This window comes from Heloderma suspectum, chromosome 1 (genome assembly GCF_057233095.1).
Source record: "Heloderma suspectum isolate Gila_16-S chromosome 1, 16-S_ref, whole genome shotgun sequence".
NCBI classification, from domain to species: domain Eukaryota; kingdom Metazoa; phylum Chordata; class Lepidosauria; order Squamata; family Helodermatidae; genus Heloderma; species Heloderma suspectum.
Window position 1 is genome coordinate 152,715,739 of NC_139458.1, and position 18,932 is coordinate 152,734,670.

Below are 18,932 nucleotides of genomic sequence, written 5' to 3' on the forward strand. Positions count from 1 at the left end.
GTGCAGTTCTTCTTCTTCTTCACTTTGTTGGAACTTTATCAAAAGTTTGAAGTGCCTCAGCGTAGGAAATGAATGGAAACCATGGTGCCATAGTATCATTCTTCGAGTCAGGATTCCTTGCTCACTGCACTTGCTGAGTAAGTTTATACATACTAATAGTCTCCCAAATTTTATCAATCCACTGCTGTTTAGTTGGTTGCTTTGGAGACTTCCAAATTACATGACTTTGCAGTGGTATACAATAGTTTAAGAAGGTCTTCATGCAGGAATCCAGGATCATTAGGTTCAGAAAGATGAAGCAGCACTGCTTTAGGAGTTACCAATGGTCTAACATGAAGAAATTCCTGACAGTAATCAGCAACCACGTTCCAAAACTCCCACACCTTAAAACATTCTCACAAAAAATGAAAGTATGAACCAATGTGACCATACCCCTTCCAACAATATTGGCTATAATTTGGATGTATTAGGTGAAGACTTGCAGGAGTAATGTACTGCCTACTCAGAACTTTGTGTTGTGCTTCCTTTATATTACTGTTGATTGATAAATATGCAGAAGAGGTCCAAAAAAACTGCCACTCATCTTGCAAAGACTCGGTCTCCCATGCCTGCACATAGGATGGCTTGTCAACCAATAATGGCATTTGTAGCATTTTATAAATAGATGATACCAAAGCTTTATTTGAAGTAACAGCAGCTTCTATAAAAGTTTAAAAAGAAGTAAGTGGATGCTTGGCTGCCTACTTAATGTGATTTAGGCTAAGAAAGTGATACAGCTGCAGATATTGATAAAAAGATAGCACAGTTGATTCAGTTCTTTTCAAAAACATCTGCATAGGAGAGAGGTTCCCCTTTATCAAATAAATAAAGAAATCTATAAACCTTTGGTGCTAACCAAGCACAAAACCCCCAGGGATTGTTATGTGCTACAAATTCTGGATGATGCAACACTGTCATTAGTGGAGACAGATCAGGGGCTAGTTTTTTCTGCCAGTGTTCTGAAGTATAGTGTCTCTAATCCAGAGCTTTCCAAACTTTTCATGTTGGTGACACACTTTTTAGACATGCATCATTTCATGACACGGTAATTCAGTTTTACTAGCAAACCGGAGGTTAAACTAACCCGTTATAAGAGATACAGATACATACATAAATTGTAATAACGAAATGTATGGGGATACAACATATCTCATGAAAACCTTTCATTTATATTTTTAAAAATATATGATTTATGAGATAATAACATACATTGTTGTCATTTATGAGTAACAGTATGTAAATATGTGCAAGAATTTAAAAAAGTTGAATAACACCAATAACTACTTACCATTTTAATGGGATGTATGAGGTTGAAGGGATGAACACAGCTTTTCAATATTTGGTGGAATATTAGATAAAGACACTTGCATTTCATCATCAAGCATTTTTAAGCTTCCACGTTTCAGTGTCTTTAAGTTTGCCATCGTTGAAAAGGATAGTTCACAAATGTATGTAGTACAAAACTGCAGAAGAATTTTTAACTTTTTTTAGCTATGTTTGGATGCATTTTTGAAATGCGAATTCAAAAGCTGTCTAAGTCACCCTGTTCATGCATCATTAACAGATTTTGATCATTTTTTATGTTAGCTAATTCTTCTTCAATAAGTGAAAAGTTCCCCACTGCAGTTGAAAGAAATGGATTTCTGATCCAATCATAGTCTTGGATTTCAACATTTGGGAAGTAATGATGAACTTTCTGACTCCAAACAATGTTAAATGGTCAACAATTAGCGAGCTGATATCACATTTTAGCTGGCACTCAGCAGTTTTGGAAAACATTTCAAAATTTCCTTCTTTCACTTTCCTTTTCCAAATTGCTATTTTGTCTCTCATAGCACAAATTTTATCTACTGCTTTTAAGATATTTTCTCCTTTTCCTTGCATACTGGTGTTTATTTTATTCAAATGTTCAAATATGTCAGCAAGATAGGCCAATTTTGTGCACCAAAGTTTGCTTTGAATTAGATCGCAGAATTCATTTTGCTGATTTTCCTCAAAAAGTTTAAGCATCATTTCCCTCAATTCATATACACGACAAAGCACTCGACCTCTTGAGAGCCAACAAACTTCTGTGTGTAGTAGAAGCTTTTTAAACCTTGCCCCCATGTCTTCACAAATATGAGCAAATAATCTTGATTGAAGAGGTCTACTTTTAATGTAACTGACCATTTGAACCACTTTGTCCAAAACTTTTCTTAATTCATTTCCAATGGTTTACACGACTAGTGCTTCGAGATGTAAAAAGCAATGAGTAATTATAATATTTTCATTCTCTTTCTTTGCTAAAGCTATAAAACTTTTTGTTGAACCAACCATTGAGGGTACGCCATCTGTGCATATTCCTACACCATTTAACCATTGCAAATTATTTTCCTTCATGAAGCAATCAAAAGTTTTGAATATATCTTCACCTCTAGTTCTCATTGGAAGTTCTAGACAACACAATAATTGCTCAATAATTCTGTCAGTATGAATGAAACATATAAAAACCAATAATTGTGCTAACCCACTGACATCTGTTGCTTCATCTAATTGCAATGTAAAGATCATATTATCGTTTTGAAAAATATCCTTCATTTGCTGCTTAATGTCATCAGACATGTCTTGAATACGTCTTCCGACTGTGTTATCTGCCAAAGGGATTTTATTAACTTCTATCTCAAATTCGGGCCCAAACATTGTTCGAACAATAGCACAGCAAGATTCCTTTATGGTGGTTTCGGCAATAATGTGTGGGTCCTTGTTTTTGGCAGTTATTTGAGCAACCAAGTAACTTGCCTTTTGAGCTTTCTCTGATGTCTTTATTTAATGAATAAATCTATGCAAATTTATTTCTAGGTTTTAGCATTAACTAAATATGAAAATAACAGGACTGTTTTTAGCGCTTATCTTTCTCTGTTTTTTCTTAAGAAAATAACAGCACCTGTGTTCCACTCCCACAGTGATAAAGTGAGATAAAGATAGGACCAGGAGAAAATATGAAAATTAAACAAAATTAACTAAAGTATTTACAATACATATTAGGACACATAGGTCCAGGTAGGAGCTCAGCTGCAAAAACACATGAAGTAGAGAAGCAAAAGTCCAACAAAAATGGTGTAAATATATATGTCTCACTACAAGGCTATACTGCTGTAAATATTTGCAATGCCTATGTCCAGAGTCCAGTTCCAGCATTCTCTGGTGGTACACTGCCAGTGGGTGGTTAATCCACAATTAAAGCAGAGTAAAAATAAAAATAAATGGCAGAAATCAACTGAGCTCTGTTCCGACTGGCCAAGATGGTGGACGGCCCGCTCGGTGCAGTCCCAGGCGGCGTTTCCACCTGCATGTTACTTTGGCCTGGCCGCACAGCAGTGCGGTGCAGAAGTCTGCGAAGGGCACACCCGAAACCACGCAGGGCTGGTGGCCACTGCCACTTCTCCGCGCCGGTGTCAGCTGAGCTCTGCTCCCAGGGCAGTGCCTCCCTTCCCCTCTCTTCGTCCCGCGCCTCTACCTTTCCGGGGAGCGCAGGCTCGAAGCTCCTCGCCTGCCTGGAGCAGTCCTCCCTGCTCTGGGGGCGTCCAGCAGGCCATTGTTCTCCCCCGCTGCCCTGCAGCCACACCGAGGACGTGGGGAAGCCTCTCACCCAAGCTGACTGCAAATTGCTCGACTAATTGCTCCGCTAACTTCGAATTCTCCACACTCCTCGTGCAGCCAGCGTTACCACACTCCTCGCTGTACCACTCCAACACCGCCAATCACATGCGTCCTACGTCAAGACGCCACGTGATCCTAAAGCAGCTAATGTTAAAGCACCTAAGCCTTAGCAGCTAATCTGCTTTAACATTAGCTGCTTTAGGAAGTTCTGGGGGAGGGGCCAAGGGAAGCAAACGTGAGTAAGGGAGCTCTGCGGTGCCCTTCCACACAATTTTCTGCATTTCGCGCGACATACCTACACACTGCTGCCGACACACTAATGTGTCGTGGCACACAGTTTGGAAAGCTCTGCTCTAATCACTGGATGCTCAAAGATGCACTTAGGCCTATCACAATGTCTGACCCATATCAAGGCCTCAAGAAGGGAGTTACCCACTGCTTGTTGTTCTCTGAGTGTCCACTGGTACTCTGAGGAGGGATGCATCCATCCTACAAGAAATTTCAGTTGAGCACCAGCATAATATAATTCCAAATTTGGCACTGCAAGACCTTCTTTCTCTGATTGTGTTTCAAGAAACTGCCTTTCTCTCATCTCTTGGCACACTCATTCCCAAGCAAGTCCCTGATCACAGCAACGCCCCCAATCCCGATAGGAAGACATGATCTGCATGCCTATCCAGCCCTGTTTTGCCATTTAGGGCGCAATCCTAATATGTTTAGACAGAAAAGAGTCCTACAACTCCCAGCATGCCTCAGCCAACGTGGCTAGCATGTTCCAAGAAAGACCCTCTGGGCAGCTTACCGCAAATGCAACAACAGAGCCTTAAAAGCATATAAATCAAATGATGAGAAGCAGCAAACATAAAATGCAGCACAGGGATAAAACTGTGGATTATCTTTTTTTAAAACAACAACAACACTTTAGCTATCCAGCCATAAAACCCAGTGAAATAAAAATGATTTAATGTCAGGAATGAATCTGAGTGTGTGAAGATGTCTGGCAGCTCAGATTCAGAAGCAGAATGGGAACAGCAAGAACAGAGGAAGGCCCCTTCCTAAAGAGCCTGGATACGGCAAGACTTTCTTCTGAAGACCCTGACACACAGATGGCTCAGGCTGAACTGCTCCTCCACTCCTCCACCACAAGAACTCAAGTCTGGCTGAGAAATTCACATATTCGTAGATGTGTGGATTAGCTGGTTTTTTGCAGTCTGAGAGTTTCCTAGAATATGCATTTGTAAAGAACCTAGTCATTCATTAATAAGGTAGTGTTGGCCTGAAGCTTTGTTTCCTGGAGTGTGTTGATTGCAAAGGGAGAGGACAGAGGAATGTGACATTTAACCAGCTTAACAGGTATTCCTCGCAGTATCCTGGACCAGGCCCAGCATCAACACCTGGCGCAGTGGGCCAAATGCCAGGGCCCTGGGAGGGCCTGTCCACAGCTGAGGCACCTCCAGGTCTGTGCAGCATGCACTTACTGACTTGTGCCATTCACATGCCAGGCCCAGCCAGTACACTGCACACAGGCCAGGAGTTGTGCTCAGCGCCGCCTCTAGGCCACCCTTGGTGGCTGGGGCCTGGTAGGGGTGCCACGTGGAGCTCTTGGCCTCTGTACATGTACTGGCTGGTGCTACCCAATGATTCTGGGCCCAACTCCAATGTACACACATCAGGGGCAAGGGTGTCATGAGCATGGTGGCATCAGCCATTACATGAACACAGACCTGGAGCTCCACTTGACGTTACAGCTAGTAAATGGTGGGTGGCAGGCACTGCCATGGAGTTCCATGATGCTACGGGGAAGCCCACTGAGGGCAGCTTACTAAGGCACAGCCAAACCTGGAGCCAGGCATGTCCTGGACTCCCTGTCCATTTAGAGTAGGCGTGCATAACCCAAGGCCCCTTGGGCCACATACAGCCTTATTTTATTTATTTGTTTGTTTTATTTAAAACATTTATATCCTGCCCTATATCATTAGGATCTCAGGGCAGCGTATAGATAAAATCAATTTAGACAGTATTAAAAAATAAATAATTTAAACATCTAAAAATGTATTAAATGATTAAGCAAGCTAATACCAATTTAAAATCTAAAACAATAAAACAGTTAAAACCATGTGCTACGTTAGGGAATGCATTTAGCCCTAAAAGCCTTTGATTAAAAGCCTTGTTTTAACTGGGCGCCAAAATGAAACCAATGTCTGCGGCAATCGGGCCTCCAAGGGGAAGGCATTCCACAACTGGGGTGCCACAGCAGAAAAAGCCCTCTCCTATGTCCCACCATAGTGTATGTCTCGCACTGGTGGGAAGCAGACAAGGGCCCTTCCAACAGATCTCAGTCCTCAGGCAGGCATATATAGGGGGAGGCGCTCCCTCAAATATTGAGGGCCCAAGCCACTTTACCCACCCCTGCCAAATTCCCCCCATCACCACCCATTTCCTCATACAGATCGCTCTTTCCCCACTGCTGCTAGCAGTGAGGAAAGAGCAATCTCTCTTAAGTTCACTGGCGTTTGTGTGTGCAAATGTGTGTGCACCCTCGGCCCCTGACTCAGCATCACATGTGGCCCAGGGCCTGTAAAAGTTGTGCGCCCTGATTTAGGACTTTAAGGGATGGAACCAGAAATTTAAATAGGGTTGCCACTCATTTGTTCTTCACTCAGATGGTGAGGGAGTCGAAGTGTTCCAGTGCATGGGACCAGAAGCTTGAAACCTGGCGATAGCTGGGGAAGGAAGTGCATTTTCTTAGGACAGGGTTTCCCAGGCCTTGATGTCCACCTCCAGTAAAGCTTCTGTTCATACTCAACCTGGGAGGGGAGAAGGGGGCAGGGTAAGGGGAAGAGGGAGTGGATTGTCCAGGGAGTGTTGTTTTCCCATTGGCCCAACCAACCACAGCTTACGTTCCAGCTGCTCTGCTTGGAAGCCAGGTCTGTGGTCGGGGAGAGAAAGATGAATCACACAAGCATAAACTACAGGTAAATCAAGGGACAGCTGGGGAGAAAACACTGCCCAAATCAATCCACAATGTTTGCCTCCTCTCAAGCACTAGGGATGTACGAAAGTCACTTCCCTTTTCGCGGATTGTGTTTGCGGGGGGAGAGGCGCTCCGTCCCTCCCCCAGGAATCCTCGACGGGGGGAGAGGTGATCCGGTCCTCCCCCCCGGAATCCTGCCTGGCTGGCTCTGCTCCGCGGCAGCTCCGTGGAGCAGCCAGCCAGGGCTGTCCGCAGCTGGAGTTCCGACCGTGGACTGGCTGATGCGGACACAAATGGCGGCCGCCGTAGCGGCCGCCATTTGCGTCCAGTCAGGCAGCTATGATAGGCTACGTAAGTCTTTACGTAGCCTATCATGGCTGGGCAAAACAAACAAACAAACAAAAACAGCGTAAGCAATGCCATTTGCGTTCCCTATTTTTCGCCGTTTTAGCCTAGGTAAATATTTACGTAGGCTATTATGGCGGGAAAAAAAGGAATGCAAATAGCGCCCACTACGCTATTTGCATTCCCCTTTTTTTTCGCCATAATAGCCTACGTAAATATTTACGTAGGCTAAAACGGCGAAAAATAGGGAACGCAAATGGTGGCCGCTGTAGCCGCCGCCATTTGCGTACGCCGTTGTTGTTGGTTTTTTTTGGCCAGCTGTGATAGGCTATGTAAAGACTTACATAGCCTATCATGGCAAAGACCAGGATGGAAATGGTGGCTGTGGCGGCCGGTCGAAAGACCAGCCGCTGCCGGAGCCACCGCTGGAGCCACCGCTGGAGCCACTGCCGTCCAGAACATCCGCCCCAGGTAAGCCTCGTCCTGGGGGGAATCCATGGGGGGGCGGGGGGGCAGGCCATTCTGCCACGGATTTTGGGGGGCCGAATGCCAGTGCATTAGGCCTCACTGAAATCTGTGGCAGAATTCTCCGCCATCCCTATCAAGCACATGAGAACAGCCTTGCTGTATCAGACCAAGGATCCACCTAAACCAGCATTGTATTTGCAACAGTGACAGAAGGCCTCAAGACATTTTGCTGCCTGGGGTGGAACAGCAAATGGTGCCCCCACCCTGCACATCAAAGTGTACAGTACCAAAGGCCAGCCAAGCTATTTTGATGGCTGAAGCCCACAAGGGCCTTTCCCCCACACCCTGGCAGTAAAAATATAGTAATAATGGACATAACTAATAATTTGCTGCCCTTTCATGGCACCCAAAATCAGCCACCTGTTTGGGGCAGCCAGTTCACTCTGCCTAAAGGTAGAGCTGGCCCTGAATAGTGTCAGTGACCAGCCTTGGGGAAGCTTGCAAGCAAGGCACATGAAATTCCACCACGGATTTCAGCAAGAGCCCTTCCCCATCTCCTGTTGCCTGTCCCCAGCATCTGGTATATCTGGTATTCAGAGGTCCACTGTCTCAGGACTGGAAGTTCAATTTAGCTTTCATGGTTTATAATCCTTGAAAGACCCGATGTCCTCTATACATTTGTCTAGTCTTTTTAAAAGCTACCTAAGCTATGTTTTATGGGCATCTGGCCAGGAGACTACCAAAGGGCCCCTACATAATTCCCCATAGTAACAGTGCCAGAAGCCCTCCTAACTGATATGAACATAGGAGGTACATGCCTTATATGCAGAAGGTTCCAGGTTCATTCCCTGGCATCTCCTGGTAGGGTTGGATAAACCCTGGTTGGATAAATCCTGGTAGGGTTGGATAACTCCTGCCTCAAACCTTGGAGAGCCAATGCAAGTCAGTGAGATAAGCAGTCTGGTGTCTTCCAGGTGCTGTGTATTACAACTCCCTTAAGCCCCAGTCAGCATGGCCAATGGTCAGGGGTTATGGCAGTTGGTCCAAAACATCTGGAGAGTACCACAATGCCTACCCCATACTGAGCTAGATGGACCAATGGTCGGACTCAGGCAGCTTTGTCTGTTCTTATGTGCCTTATCGTTTCCCCTGGGATAAAGGTCTTTTCAATAAAGAGAAGACTAGGAGATGCAAGTGGCCAGCAGCTGATATGACACGAATGGGTTTCTTCCCCGCTCCCATAATATGCCCACAGAATCCCAGAAGCCTCCTGTTTACCACATGGTTTCTTTGCATTCAAAGAATACAAATTTACAGTGTTTCTTTGTATTCAAAGAATACAAATTTACTGTGCTTATTGGATGTCATCTGATATTGCTGTTTGAAAAGTACATAATGGAGGAAGTCAAGGAAAAACACACTAGCAAATGCTGCAGTTCCTTTTTTAAACATCTACCAGAAATTGATTTGTTGCCTCTGCTTCTGCTGCTGAAGTTCCTTCAGTAGTATGAGGTGGGGATAATTGGGTTTCAGACCATCCAGATACAGACATGAAGATAATATTTAAGACTGGATCAAATTTAAGATATTAGCTCTCTTCTCCCAAAATTTGGGGCATTCATAATTATGACTCAAGGCATGCAGAGATAGAAACATTCAAAGGGCATAATAGCACAGACTAAATGCCGGCTACGAAGTATGCTTATATAATCTTTGTGGGCTTGTGTACATGTTGTGTGGATGTCTACACATACCTGCGATAGAAAAAAAAGCCAGAACAGATCAGACCACTATACCCATATTTACTTTCTCATAGTGACCAAGATGAGAACACTCAGACTTGGGGCTTTCTTTTTCTTTTACACCAGCTCCTGCTTGGGTCGGGTCTGTAATTCAAATAAAAGGCTACATTGTCCAGGATGCTCATCCTCATCACAAATGCCTCCCCAACCTTTTTTTTTGCATCAATGATTAAACAGAATGCAAATACTTGTAAGCCTCATGAGCAAAATGCCCTGTAAAGTACATCCAGATCACTGTTTCTGTTGCATTCTGGGGTTGTTGTTTTTATCCCTCAGGCCCAAAGTGGGCATGGTAGGGGTAGCCATCTTTGTTCCATGTGTCTGCTGCATCCACATCTACAACAGGGATAGAGTCTACTTTTTATAACAAAACGTGAGGGGACCTGAACCCGCCCTTCTCCCTCTCCTTACTTCCTTGCACCCCTCAGTTCAACTATTTTTCTTTTCAGCCCACCTCTTGATAGAGAGAGCCTAAGAAAAAAGTGCTTGCAGAAACAGGATGAAAGAACAGTAAGGCAGGAAAAGGGAGGTGTTCAGCTCCCTTTATCCACACCAAACTCTCTCTTGTGCCACGTTTGGCCCTCAGTGTCCTGGAACTAATCTTCATACATTTCCCATACTTACATAAAATCATAGCGTTAGAAGTGTCTTGGAGAGCATCTTGTCCAACCTCTGCTCAATGCAGGATCTGCAAAGCTGTATACAGCTACAGGTACAATCTGAACCCCCGGAGCTAGAGGGGTTTAGGATTGAGTGGAGGTGCCTCTCTGCTGGCCAAAAGGGGCTCTGTTGGAGGGGGCTCCCAGCATCCTCATTCTATCTACAGAAAACTCCATGGGCAGAAAACTAACACTGGCGGTATTTTCAGAGGTGGGAGCTGGAGGAAGGCCCCATATCTACTTGCCTGGACCCTAAGATCATCTTCTGCAGTCCTTCTCTGGGAGCCTCCTCCAAAGGAAGTGGGCCGCCTTGAGTCCCAGTATTGGGAAAAAGGCGGGATATAAATAAATATAATATAATAATAATAAGTGAGGTTGGGGTCACGAAGAGTCGGACACGACTGAACGACTGAACAACAACAAATAAGTGAGGTGTGTGGCTACTAAGAAGAAGGCCTTTTCTGCTGTGGCACCTCAGTTGTGGAATGAGCCTCCCAGAGAGGCTCGCCTGGTGCCTACACTGTGCTGTTTTCGGCACGAGGTGAAGACCTTCGTATTTTCCAAGGCATTTTAGTTTTTTGGTGTCTGTTTTAAATCTGGTATTGTATTTTAAATCTTTGTGCTGCAGCCAGGTTTTATTTGGTTATTATTTTTATTTTTATGCTGTAGTTTTAAATTTTTAGATTTTTCTGTTGTATTTTATTGTCTCGTATTTTATGGTTTTAATTGTTGTGAACCGCCCACAGAGCTTCAGCTATTGGGCAGTATGGAAATGTAATCTATCAGTAAAAATAAATTAAAAATGGGAGGTTTGCGGGGTGGAGCAGGAGACTAGCAGATCCCCTGAGGGGCCAGATCCTTGGACCTCTCAGCTACACCAGCCCAGAGCTGGTGTAGTGAGGAAAATGGCCCCCTCATCTTCTGCTCTGGGTTGCACAAGCCAGCCGGGCTTGGGATATTTTGGTGGATCTGCCACTCTGCTCCTCCCCAGCCCTACTTTGGATTGCCCTGTCCAGCTTCCGTGGCAGATGGACATCCAGCCTCTGCTTTGTTTTCCAACAAGGGAAAATCATATAATGGCCCCCCTTGGGTGAAAATGTTCCTGAGGTTTGAAGGAAAGTTACCAGAAGGAAAAGGCTGAAGAATTAAAAGCAAGAGGTGTGTCTGTGTACACACAAAGCTGAATGTGGAATCCCACAGCTGACTGTGCAACATGAGCAACAAACAAGATGCAGTCAATTAACTGGGTTTGGGACAAAAGACACCCAATAAGAAAAGCTCAAACCTGAGGCAATGATTGTATACTTCAGGAATGTTGCTAACACGTGGAATGATGGTTTTACAGTCCAGGCTTCGGAGGAAAAGGTGATGTCTTTAACACTGGAAAAGGGGATTTCTAAAAAAGATAAGATGAGCCCAATTAGTGTACAACCAAGACACGTAGTCAAAGGACCTATGGCAATCAGTGTTAGGGAAGCTGAGATGAACAAAGTTGCATTCCTTGTCTATGGATGGTAATAGCCACCTATAGGCCTCTCCGTGAATTTGTCAATGGGCTGGGTATTTTTTTTCAGAGTTCTGATGCAATGTGCTTGGGTTGTATCTAATGACAACTTTGCACTAGCAGAAAATGCTTCTGTTCAAGCACAGAGGGGCAGCCAATGTTTGGCAATCCCCCTTACTTACTGCAGCCCTCCACATCTTGTCCCATACTGTTCTGGAGGGTCCCCCAATCCTGCAGACAAGATTTTCAGGGGGCTGCAGTGGGTAGGGGGGACATGTACAAAAATTGGTGCCCTGCCTTGTACAAGCAGATGTGCTTCTCACTAGTGCAAAGCCACCATTGGAAAAAGCTCCTTATCTTTTACATTTAAACTACAATTCTTTTATAGCTGTGTTTATTGCTGGAAATCGAATATACAAAAAGACTCCACCTCAAGGAAATATCTTACTTGAAGTTTGCAAATGCATTGGGGTACGTATACAAATTCACGGCTCTAAGACTTTAAAAGCATGTTTTCCATATGGATATGCATGATTGCATTATTAGAATTGAGGTTGCAACCCGATTAAAGAAATCTTAATTGATTAATCCTATGAGTTTTACAGCACAACCCTATTCACTTTCACACAGAAGTTAAATCTTCATTGTAGGATGACGGGTGCATTTAGAGCAGGGCTGGGCACCTTGTGGTCCGCCAGATGTGTTTGCCTATAACTCCCATAGTTTGCCATGGTCTAGGGCTGATGGGTGTTGCAGGCCAAAATATCAGGAGGGCCACAAATTTCCCACCACTGACCTAGAAGAAGATGGGTGGGATAGGCTGTAAGATGTTCTCTGTTATTGTAAACACTTTGAAAAAGCCAATAAAACTTTAATCTTCATCATAATTTTAAAGATCTGCTACCTGAATAATTGGATCCATCTTTTTAATTGAGTAAAAGCTTTAAAACCACTTAGTCTGTTCAGCGCTGCAGTCCTATTTAGTATGCACGCGTGTCAGAAATGTCATTCATCTTGAGCCACTAGGGGAACCGTCTGCAGCAGGGCCAGTGTCAGTGACTGGCACGCCTGGGCAGCTCTTGGGGCCCCAGCATCCCCTCAGGGCCTACTGCTCACCCATGCCCTAGACTCCCTTTAAAAATAATTTTCAAGCCTGGTGCTCTGAGCAGCACCTGGCAGCTGTATCTAACTGCCGTTTTAATTCCCCGCCATTCTACCAAACATAGTGTCCCCTTGGGGTATCGTGGGAAATTAAAATAGTGCCTCCCCCAGCCTCCTGATGATGTTTGGAGCACTGCTGCTGCCTGCCACTGCTGCCACATAAGCCCGCCAGGGCCCGCCAGCAGAGGAGGGGGGCCACCAGAGGGCACTTTGCCTATGGCCGTCTCAAATCTGGAGTCAACCCTGCTGCACAGATAACTAAAATATGGGGATAATCAGCGCTTGGAAGGGGACAGTGGAATCATAGCCTCTGGAGTTACACTTTGGACCTCCAAGTTGCACACAGACAGGCTCTGTGCAAATGACCTGATCAAACATGTGGAGGCCAGGTGGACATGATTCCACTCCTCCTCCTCCTCCTGCTCCTTCTCACCACCTGCATCGGTTATCCACATATTTTAGGGCTAAATTTAACATCCCCCTAATCTTGCATAGCAGAGATATGCGTGATAGATTAATTTACCTTTGTGTAAGCACGTGCAGCCCTAGTTGGGATTAGGACCGTGGTGCTCTGGGAAGGGGGGAGTTAAACCTTTCCTCCAACCCATTTTCTTCCTGAAATGTCACACACACACGCCCACGGGGGGAGAAGGGAGTTTAAAGAAGAGAGAGAGAGAGAAGCCTCTATTGACTCCAATGGAGATTCCCCCCCCTTTTTAACTGGGGGGGGGATTTCAGGGGGAAAATGGGTGGGGGAAGGTGTAAACCCCCCTCCTGGGCACCATGGTCCTAATCCAAATAATCTCCACAAGGCTTTTATATCAGTGATTCCAAGAGCCAGTCTCAGATTGGAGAAGGAACTTAATCCAAGTAGCTATTCAGGCCCCAAGTCGGGACACGTGAATATTTTTGTCCAGTTCCTTTCAGTGACTAAGTGGCTATTGGAGCTTAACTAGAGGGCTTTGGGCCAAAATGTGTATTGGCTCCCTAACATCCAGACTGACTTCTTACCATCCATCATCCTGATTAGTATTACTTTACTCCAGGATTGAGGTCAGTGTGACAATTTATACAGAAAGGCATTTGAGAGGTTTTTAAGTTTAGAGAAAAGATGACTCAGGGATGTAATATGATGGACATCTATAAAGTTATGAATGATGTGTGAAGGGAGAGATTACAGCTCTCTCTCTCTCACCCCCCCTCCTCCAGCATATTAGAATTCAGGGTCACCCAAAGAAATTGATTGGTGGTACTAGATTTATTACAGACAAAAGGAAGAACTTCCTTATACGATCATTAATGCATAATTACCTTATGAAATTCATCAGCACAAGATGTGATGATAGCCACTAACTTAACTTGCATTAAAAAATGGATTTGAAAGCTTAATAGAAGATGGGTCCCTCAGGCATTGAATTTATTAGGACTTACTTCTGAGTAGACATGCACAGGCTTGCACTGTCAGTGGCTACTAGCCATCACAGCTAAATGGAACATCAGTGTCCAGAGGTGGTATAACTGATGACTAGATGTGGGTGCAATCATCGTGCCCTTCTCATTAGACAGAACGTTGGACTAAATGAAACTTAGACTGAAACTTAGACTGAAACAGCAAAGCAGTGCCTATGTTTGTACTTCTTAAGGATGGAGAAACCTTTCTCTTATAATCTATATTTTCCAGATATAGCATTTCACAAAGAAAGGGCACTGTAGACATATGGTCGGCCATGGAGTTACATATATAGAGCTGTCTAATACCTAGTAATTCCAGTGGTCCATTGCCCAGAATTCTCTGTGACCTGTCTGGCGGCAGTTAAATTATTGCCGGGGGGGGGGGGCAAAGAGAGAGAGAGAGAGAGAGAGACTATTAACACTAAGAACAAAATCACAGGCAATTGCCTTTCCCATACTCATAAATTGAAATTTGCTTAGCTGGTATTGAGGGGTTTTAAACCCAGGATCTTATACGCACAAGGTATGTCCCTTCCGTAGGTAATGATGTCCTTTATCTCCTGTGGAGATCAATCAGCAGGAAGGGGGGGACTTGAGTTACAGCATGAATGTAGAACCAAGAAAATAAGATCAGATTGTTTAAGTAATGATGGAAATAAATGTAGTGGCCCTTTGGTAGTGGACTAATGGATAACAGTACTGGATAAACCCATTAACCAACACACCTCTGTTAATTGCTTCCTTTGCCCTCTAGTTTGCTTTTACAAACCGGATAAAAAATCGCTCCCGGCAGATACCTAAAAGGGAACACTGGCTGGACTGGGCATCAGAAAAATACTCAGTAAGTTTTTTAAAAGGTATCTGAAGTGTGTGTGTGTGTGTGTGTGTGTGTGTATAGTTATGAGATTCCTGTCAGATTTTTTGAGTGGAGCTATTGGTGTGGGCTGCCCTGAGGCAATACCTGGATTTGACCAAAGAGTGATGGTAGCCCATAATATTCAGGTGACGTGTCTCCATGGGAGCCAAGATGGCCCAAGAAGACTAGGTGATGATCAGAAGAGATGATTAATCCAGATTTTCCCTTCGCCCTCTAGCCAGGGGAGGGGGGCAAAGTGTTTGTGTTTGAAAAGAATAACAGCTGGCAGTTTGAGAAAGATACAAGGCATTATGCCTTGAGGCATTATGCCCTCACATGATTACCATCACATGAGTCATAGAGCAGGGTCCCTGACCCTGTCACCTCTGTCACATCCTTTCCCAGTGGTGTAGTGGTAAATTTTGAAGTGCAGGTGCTCATCATGACAGGCCCCATAGCCACATCCCCAAAGAGAGTCCAAAACTTCAGGCAGCTGCATCTATCCATATCAATAAACCAGTTATACAAATGTTCGTCTCTACCAAGAGCAGGTCTTTTTATTTATTTATTTACAATATTTATATACTGTTCCACATCAAAGATTTCAAGAAGATAAAAGAATAAAATACCATATTAAAACAATTAAAACATTTTAAAAGCAACAGATTCTGAACTTAATAAACCGTGGCTGGTCACTTAAGGAAGGCTTCTTGAAATAACAGTGTCTTCAGGAGGCGCTGCAAACAACACAACATCGGCGCCTGCCTGACCCCCAAAAGCAAGGAGTTCCACAGGAAGGGGGCCACCACACTGAAGGCTCTTTTCCTGGTGGACTCCAGCTGGGCCATGTGTCCATGTGGAACCACCAGGGATGTGCCCTCTGATGACCTCAGTGACCAGGCAGGTTGGTAAAGAAGAAGGTGCTCTCTCAGGTATCCTGGTCCCAAGTTGTTTAGGGCTTTGTACACTAGTACTAATACCTTAAACCTGGCCCGGTACAGGTCTTTTGTAAAGCCAATGGGTCTTCTTAATTGCCCATACAAGAACAAGCCACCACAAAATATGGAACAAGGAGCAATATATTGTTGCTGGGAAAATTCATTTCTCCCCATCTACTGTGAGGACTGCAGCTAAACTCTGAGGGAACATTGAATCCGGAGGGGGGTGGAAGACGACATCAGTGTCCTTGCTAATAAAAGAAATGCTGGTGCGACATTCTTGTGAGCCCTGGCTCCAGTACACTGCAGCCCCTGTCACCTGGACCTGTCACCCACTGGAGGGCAAACACCTGCAGCTGGGAGCATAGGCTTCCTGTGCAGTTTAGAACTCTGCAGGACAAGGTTCTAAATCATGCAGGGAGCCTATACAAGTACAGCAGGATCCTTGCTTCAAATGGATGGATACACAATGGAGGGGGTAGAGATAGAGAGCATGTTCCACTTCTTCCTGCCACATCATGTTAATTGCATCAGGGCATAATGCTGGAAGAAGGCTACACAGACACAGAGAGCTCAGTTTTGGGGCTCATTAGGGGCACAATCCTATGGATGTTTACCCCCCCCCCCAAATGGCCTACATCTCCCAGCATTCTGCAGCCAGCATGGATGACTGGTGAATGTTGGGAGTTATAGGATTTGTTTCTGTCTAAACATCCATAGGATTGAGCCCTAAGCATCTTAGGATATTAGCTGTCTCTCTGGAGACTTGATGACTTGGGCCATCTGAGTGTTTGCAAATAAACTCAAACATGGGGAGGGGGTGCCAATAAGTCTCCCGTGACATCCTTCCAAAGGATACCAAACCTGGGTAAGTACCGCACTCCTGGAACTTCTCACCACTTTTAAGAAGCGAGATGAGTGTAACAATATTTGTTGTTCTTCAGTCGTGTCCAACTCTTCGTGACCCCATGGACCATAGCATGCCAGGCCTTCCTGTCCTCCAACCTCTCCCGGAGTGTGCTCAGGTATGCATCGGTGATGCTATCTAGCCATCTCATCCTCTGCCGTCCCCTTCTCCTTTTTCCTTCAATCTTTCCCAGCATCAGGGTCTTTTCCAGAGAGTTTTCTCTTCGCATTAGGTGGCCAAAATATTTGAGCTTCAGCTTCAGTATCTGTCCTTCCAATGAGCACTCAGGGTTGATTTCCTTTCGGATTGACTGATTTGACCTCCTTGCAGTCCAGGGGACTCGTAAGAGTCTTCTCCAGCACCAGAGTTTGAAAGCATCAATTCTTCGGTGCTCAGCCTTCCTTATAGTCCAGCTCTCACAGCCATATGTTACTACTGGGAAAACCATAGCTTTGATTATACGAACCTTTGTCAGCATGTGATGTCTCTGCTTCTTACTATGCTGTCTAGGTGTGCCATAGCTTTCCTCCCAAGGAGCAAGCGTCTTTTAATTTCATGGCTACAGTCACCATCTGCGGTGATCTTGGAGCCCAAGAAAATACTGTCACTGCTTCCATTTCTTCCCCTTCGATATGCCAGGAAGTGATGGAGCCAGATGCCACAATCTTTCTTTTTTTGATGTTGAGTTTCAAACCAGCTTTTGCACTCTCCACTTTCACCCTCAACAAGAGGCTCTTTAGATCCTCTTCGCTTTCTGCCATTAGGGTGGTATCATCTGCGTATCTGAGGTTGTTGATAATTCTCCCGGCAATCTTAATTCTGACCTGTGATTCATCCAACCCGGTGTTTCTCATGATGTACTCTGCATATAAGTTAAATAAGCAGGACGACAATATGCAGCCTTGTCGTACTCCTTTCCCGATTTTGAACCAATTGGTTGTTCCATGTCTGGTTCTTACTGTTGCTTCTTGACCCTCGTACAGGTTTCTCAGGAGACAGGTAAGGTGGTCTGGTACTCCCATCTCTTTCAGAATTTGCAAGTGTTTGTTGTGATCTACACAATCAAAGGCTTTAGCATAGTCAATGAAGCAGAAATAGACGTTTTTCTGGAATTCTCTTGCTTTCTCCATGATCCAGCGAATGTTGGTGATATGATCTCTAGTTCCTCTGCCTCTTCGAAACCCAGCTTGTACTTCCGGTAGTTCTCAGTTCACATACTACTGAAGCCTAGCTTGTAGGATTTTGAGCATAACCTTGCTGCCATGTGAAATGAACGCAATTGTACGGTAGTTAGAACACTCTTTGGCATTGCCCTTCTTTGGAATTGGCATGTAAACTGACCTTTTCCAGTCTTGTGGCCACTGTTGAGTGTTCCAAATTTGTTGGCATATTGAGTGCAGCACTTTAACAGCATCATCTTTTAGGATTTTAAATAGCTCAGCTGGAATACTGTAATCTCCACTAGCTTTGTAGTTACTAATGCTTCCTAAGGCCCACTTGACTTCACTCTCTAGGATGTCGGGCTCAAGTTCAGTGACCGCACTGTCATGGCTATCAGGGACATTAAGATCTTTCCTGTATAGTTCTTCTGTGTATTCTTTCCACCTCTTCTTAATCATAGAATCATAGAATCATAGAATAGTAGGGTTGCAAGGGGCCTACAAGGCCATTGAGTCCAACCCCCTGCTCAATGCAGGAATCCAAGTCAAAGCATCCCTGACAGATGGCTGTCCAGCCTTGTCTTGAAGGCCTCCAGTGTGGGAGAGCCCACCACTTCCCTAGGTAATTGGTTCCATTGTCGTATTGCTCTAACGGTCAGGAAGTTTTTCCTGATGTTCAGCCAGAATCTGGCTTCCTGTCACTTGAGCCCATTATTCCATGTCCTGCACTCTGGGAGGATCAAGAAGAGATCCTGGCCTTCTTCTCTGTGACAACCTTTCAAGTACTTGAAGAGTGCTATCATATCTGCCCTCAGTCTTCTCTTCTCAAGGCTAAACATGCCCAGTTCTTTCAGTCTCTCTTCTTCATAGGGCTTTGTTTCCAGTCCCCTGATCATCTTTGTTGCCCTCCTCTGAACCCTCTCCAGTTTGTCTGCATCCTTCTTAAAGTGTGGTGCCCAGAACTGGACACAGTACTCCAGATGAGGCCTAACCAGTGCTGAGTAGAGGGGAACTAGTACTTCCCGGGA

At 44.7% G+C, this 18,932-nt stretch overlaps 1 protein-coding gene across 4 annotated transcripts in view; it reads left to right on the forward strand.

Annotated features, from left to right (window-relative positions):
* Positions 1-18,932, forward strand: part of SLC15A2 (solute carrier family 15 member 2) — a 122,384-nt gene that overhangs the window by 47,835 nt on the left and 55,617 nt on the right. For all 4 annotated transcript variants that reach the window (XR_014784047.1, XM_084807333.1, XM_084807338.1 and 1 more), the window contains 2 exons: positions 11,819-11,901; positions 14,798-14,884. Coding sequence is in view for 3 of the 4 variants with exons in the window: in XM_084807333.1 (XP_084663459.1) it covers positions 11,819-11,901; positions 14,798-14,884 (170 nt within the window). In the remaining variant the exon portion in view is untranslated. The remainder of the gene's footprint in view (positions 1-11,818; positions 11,902-14,797; positions 14,885-18,932) is intronic.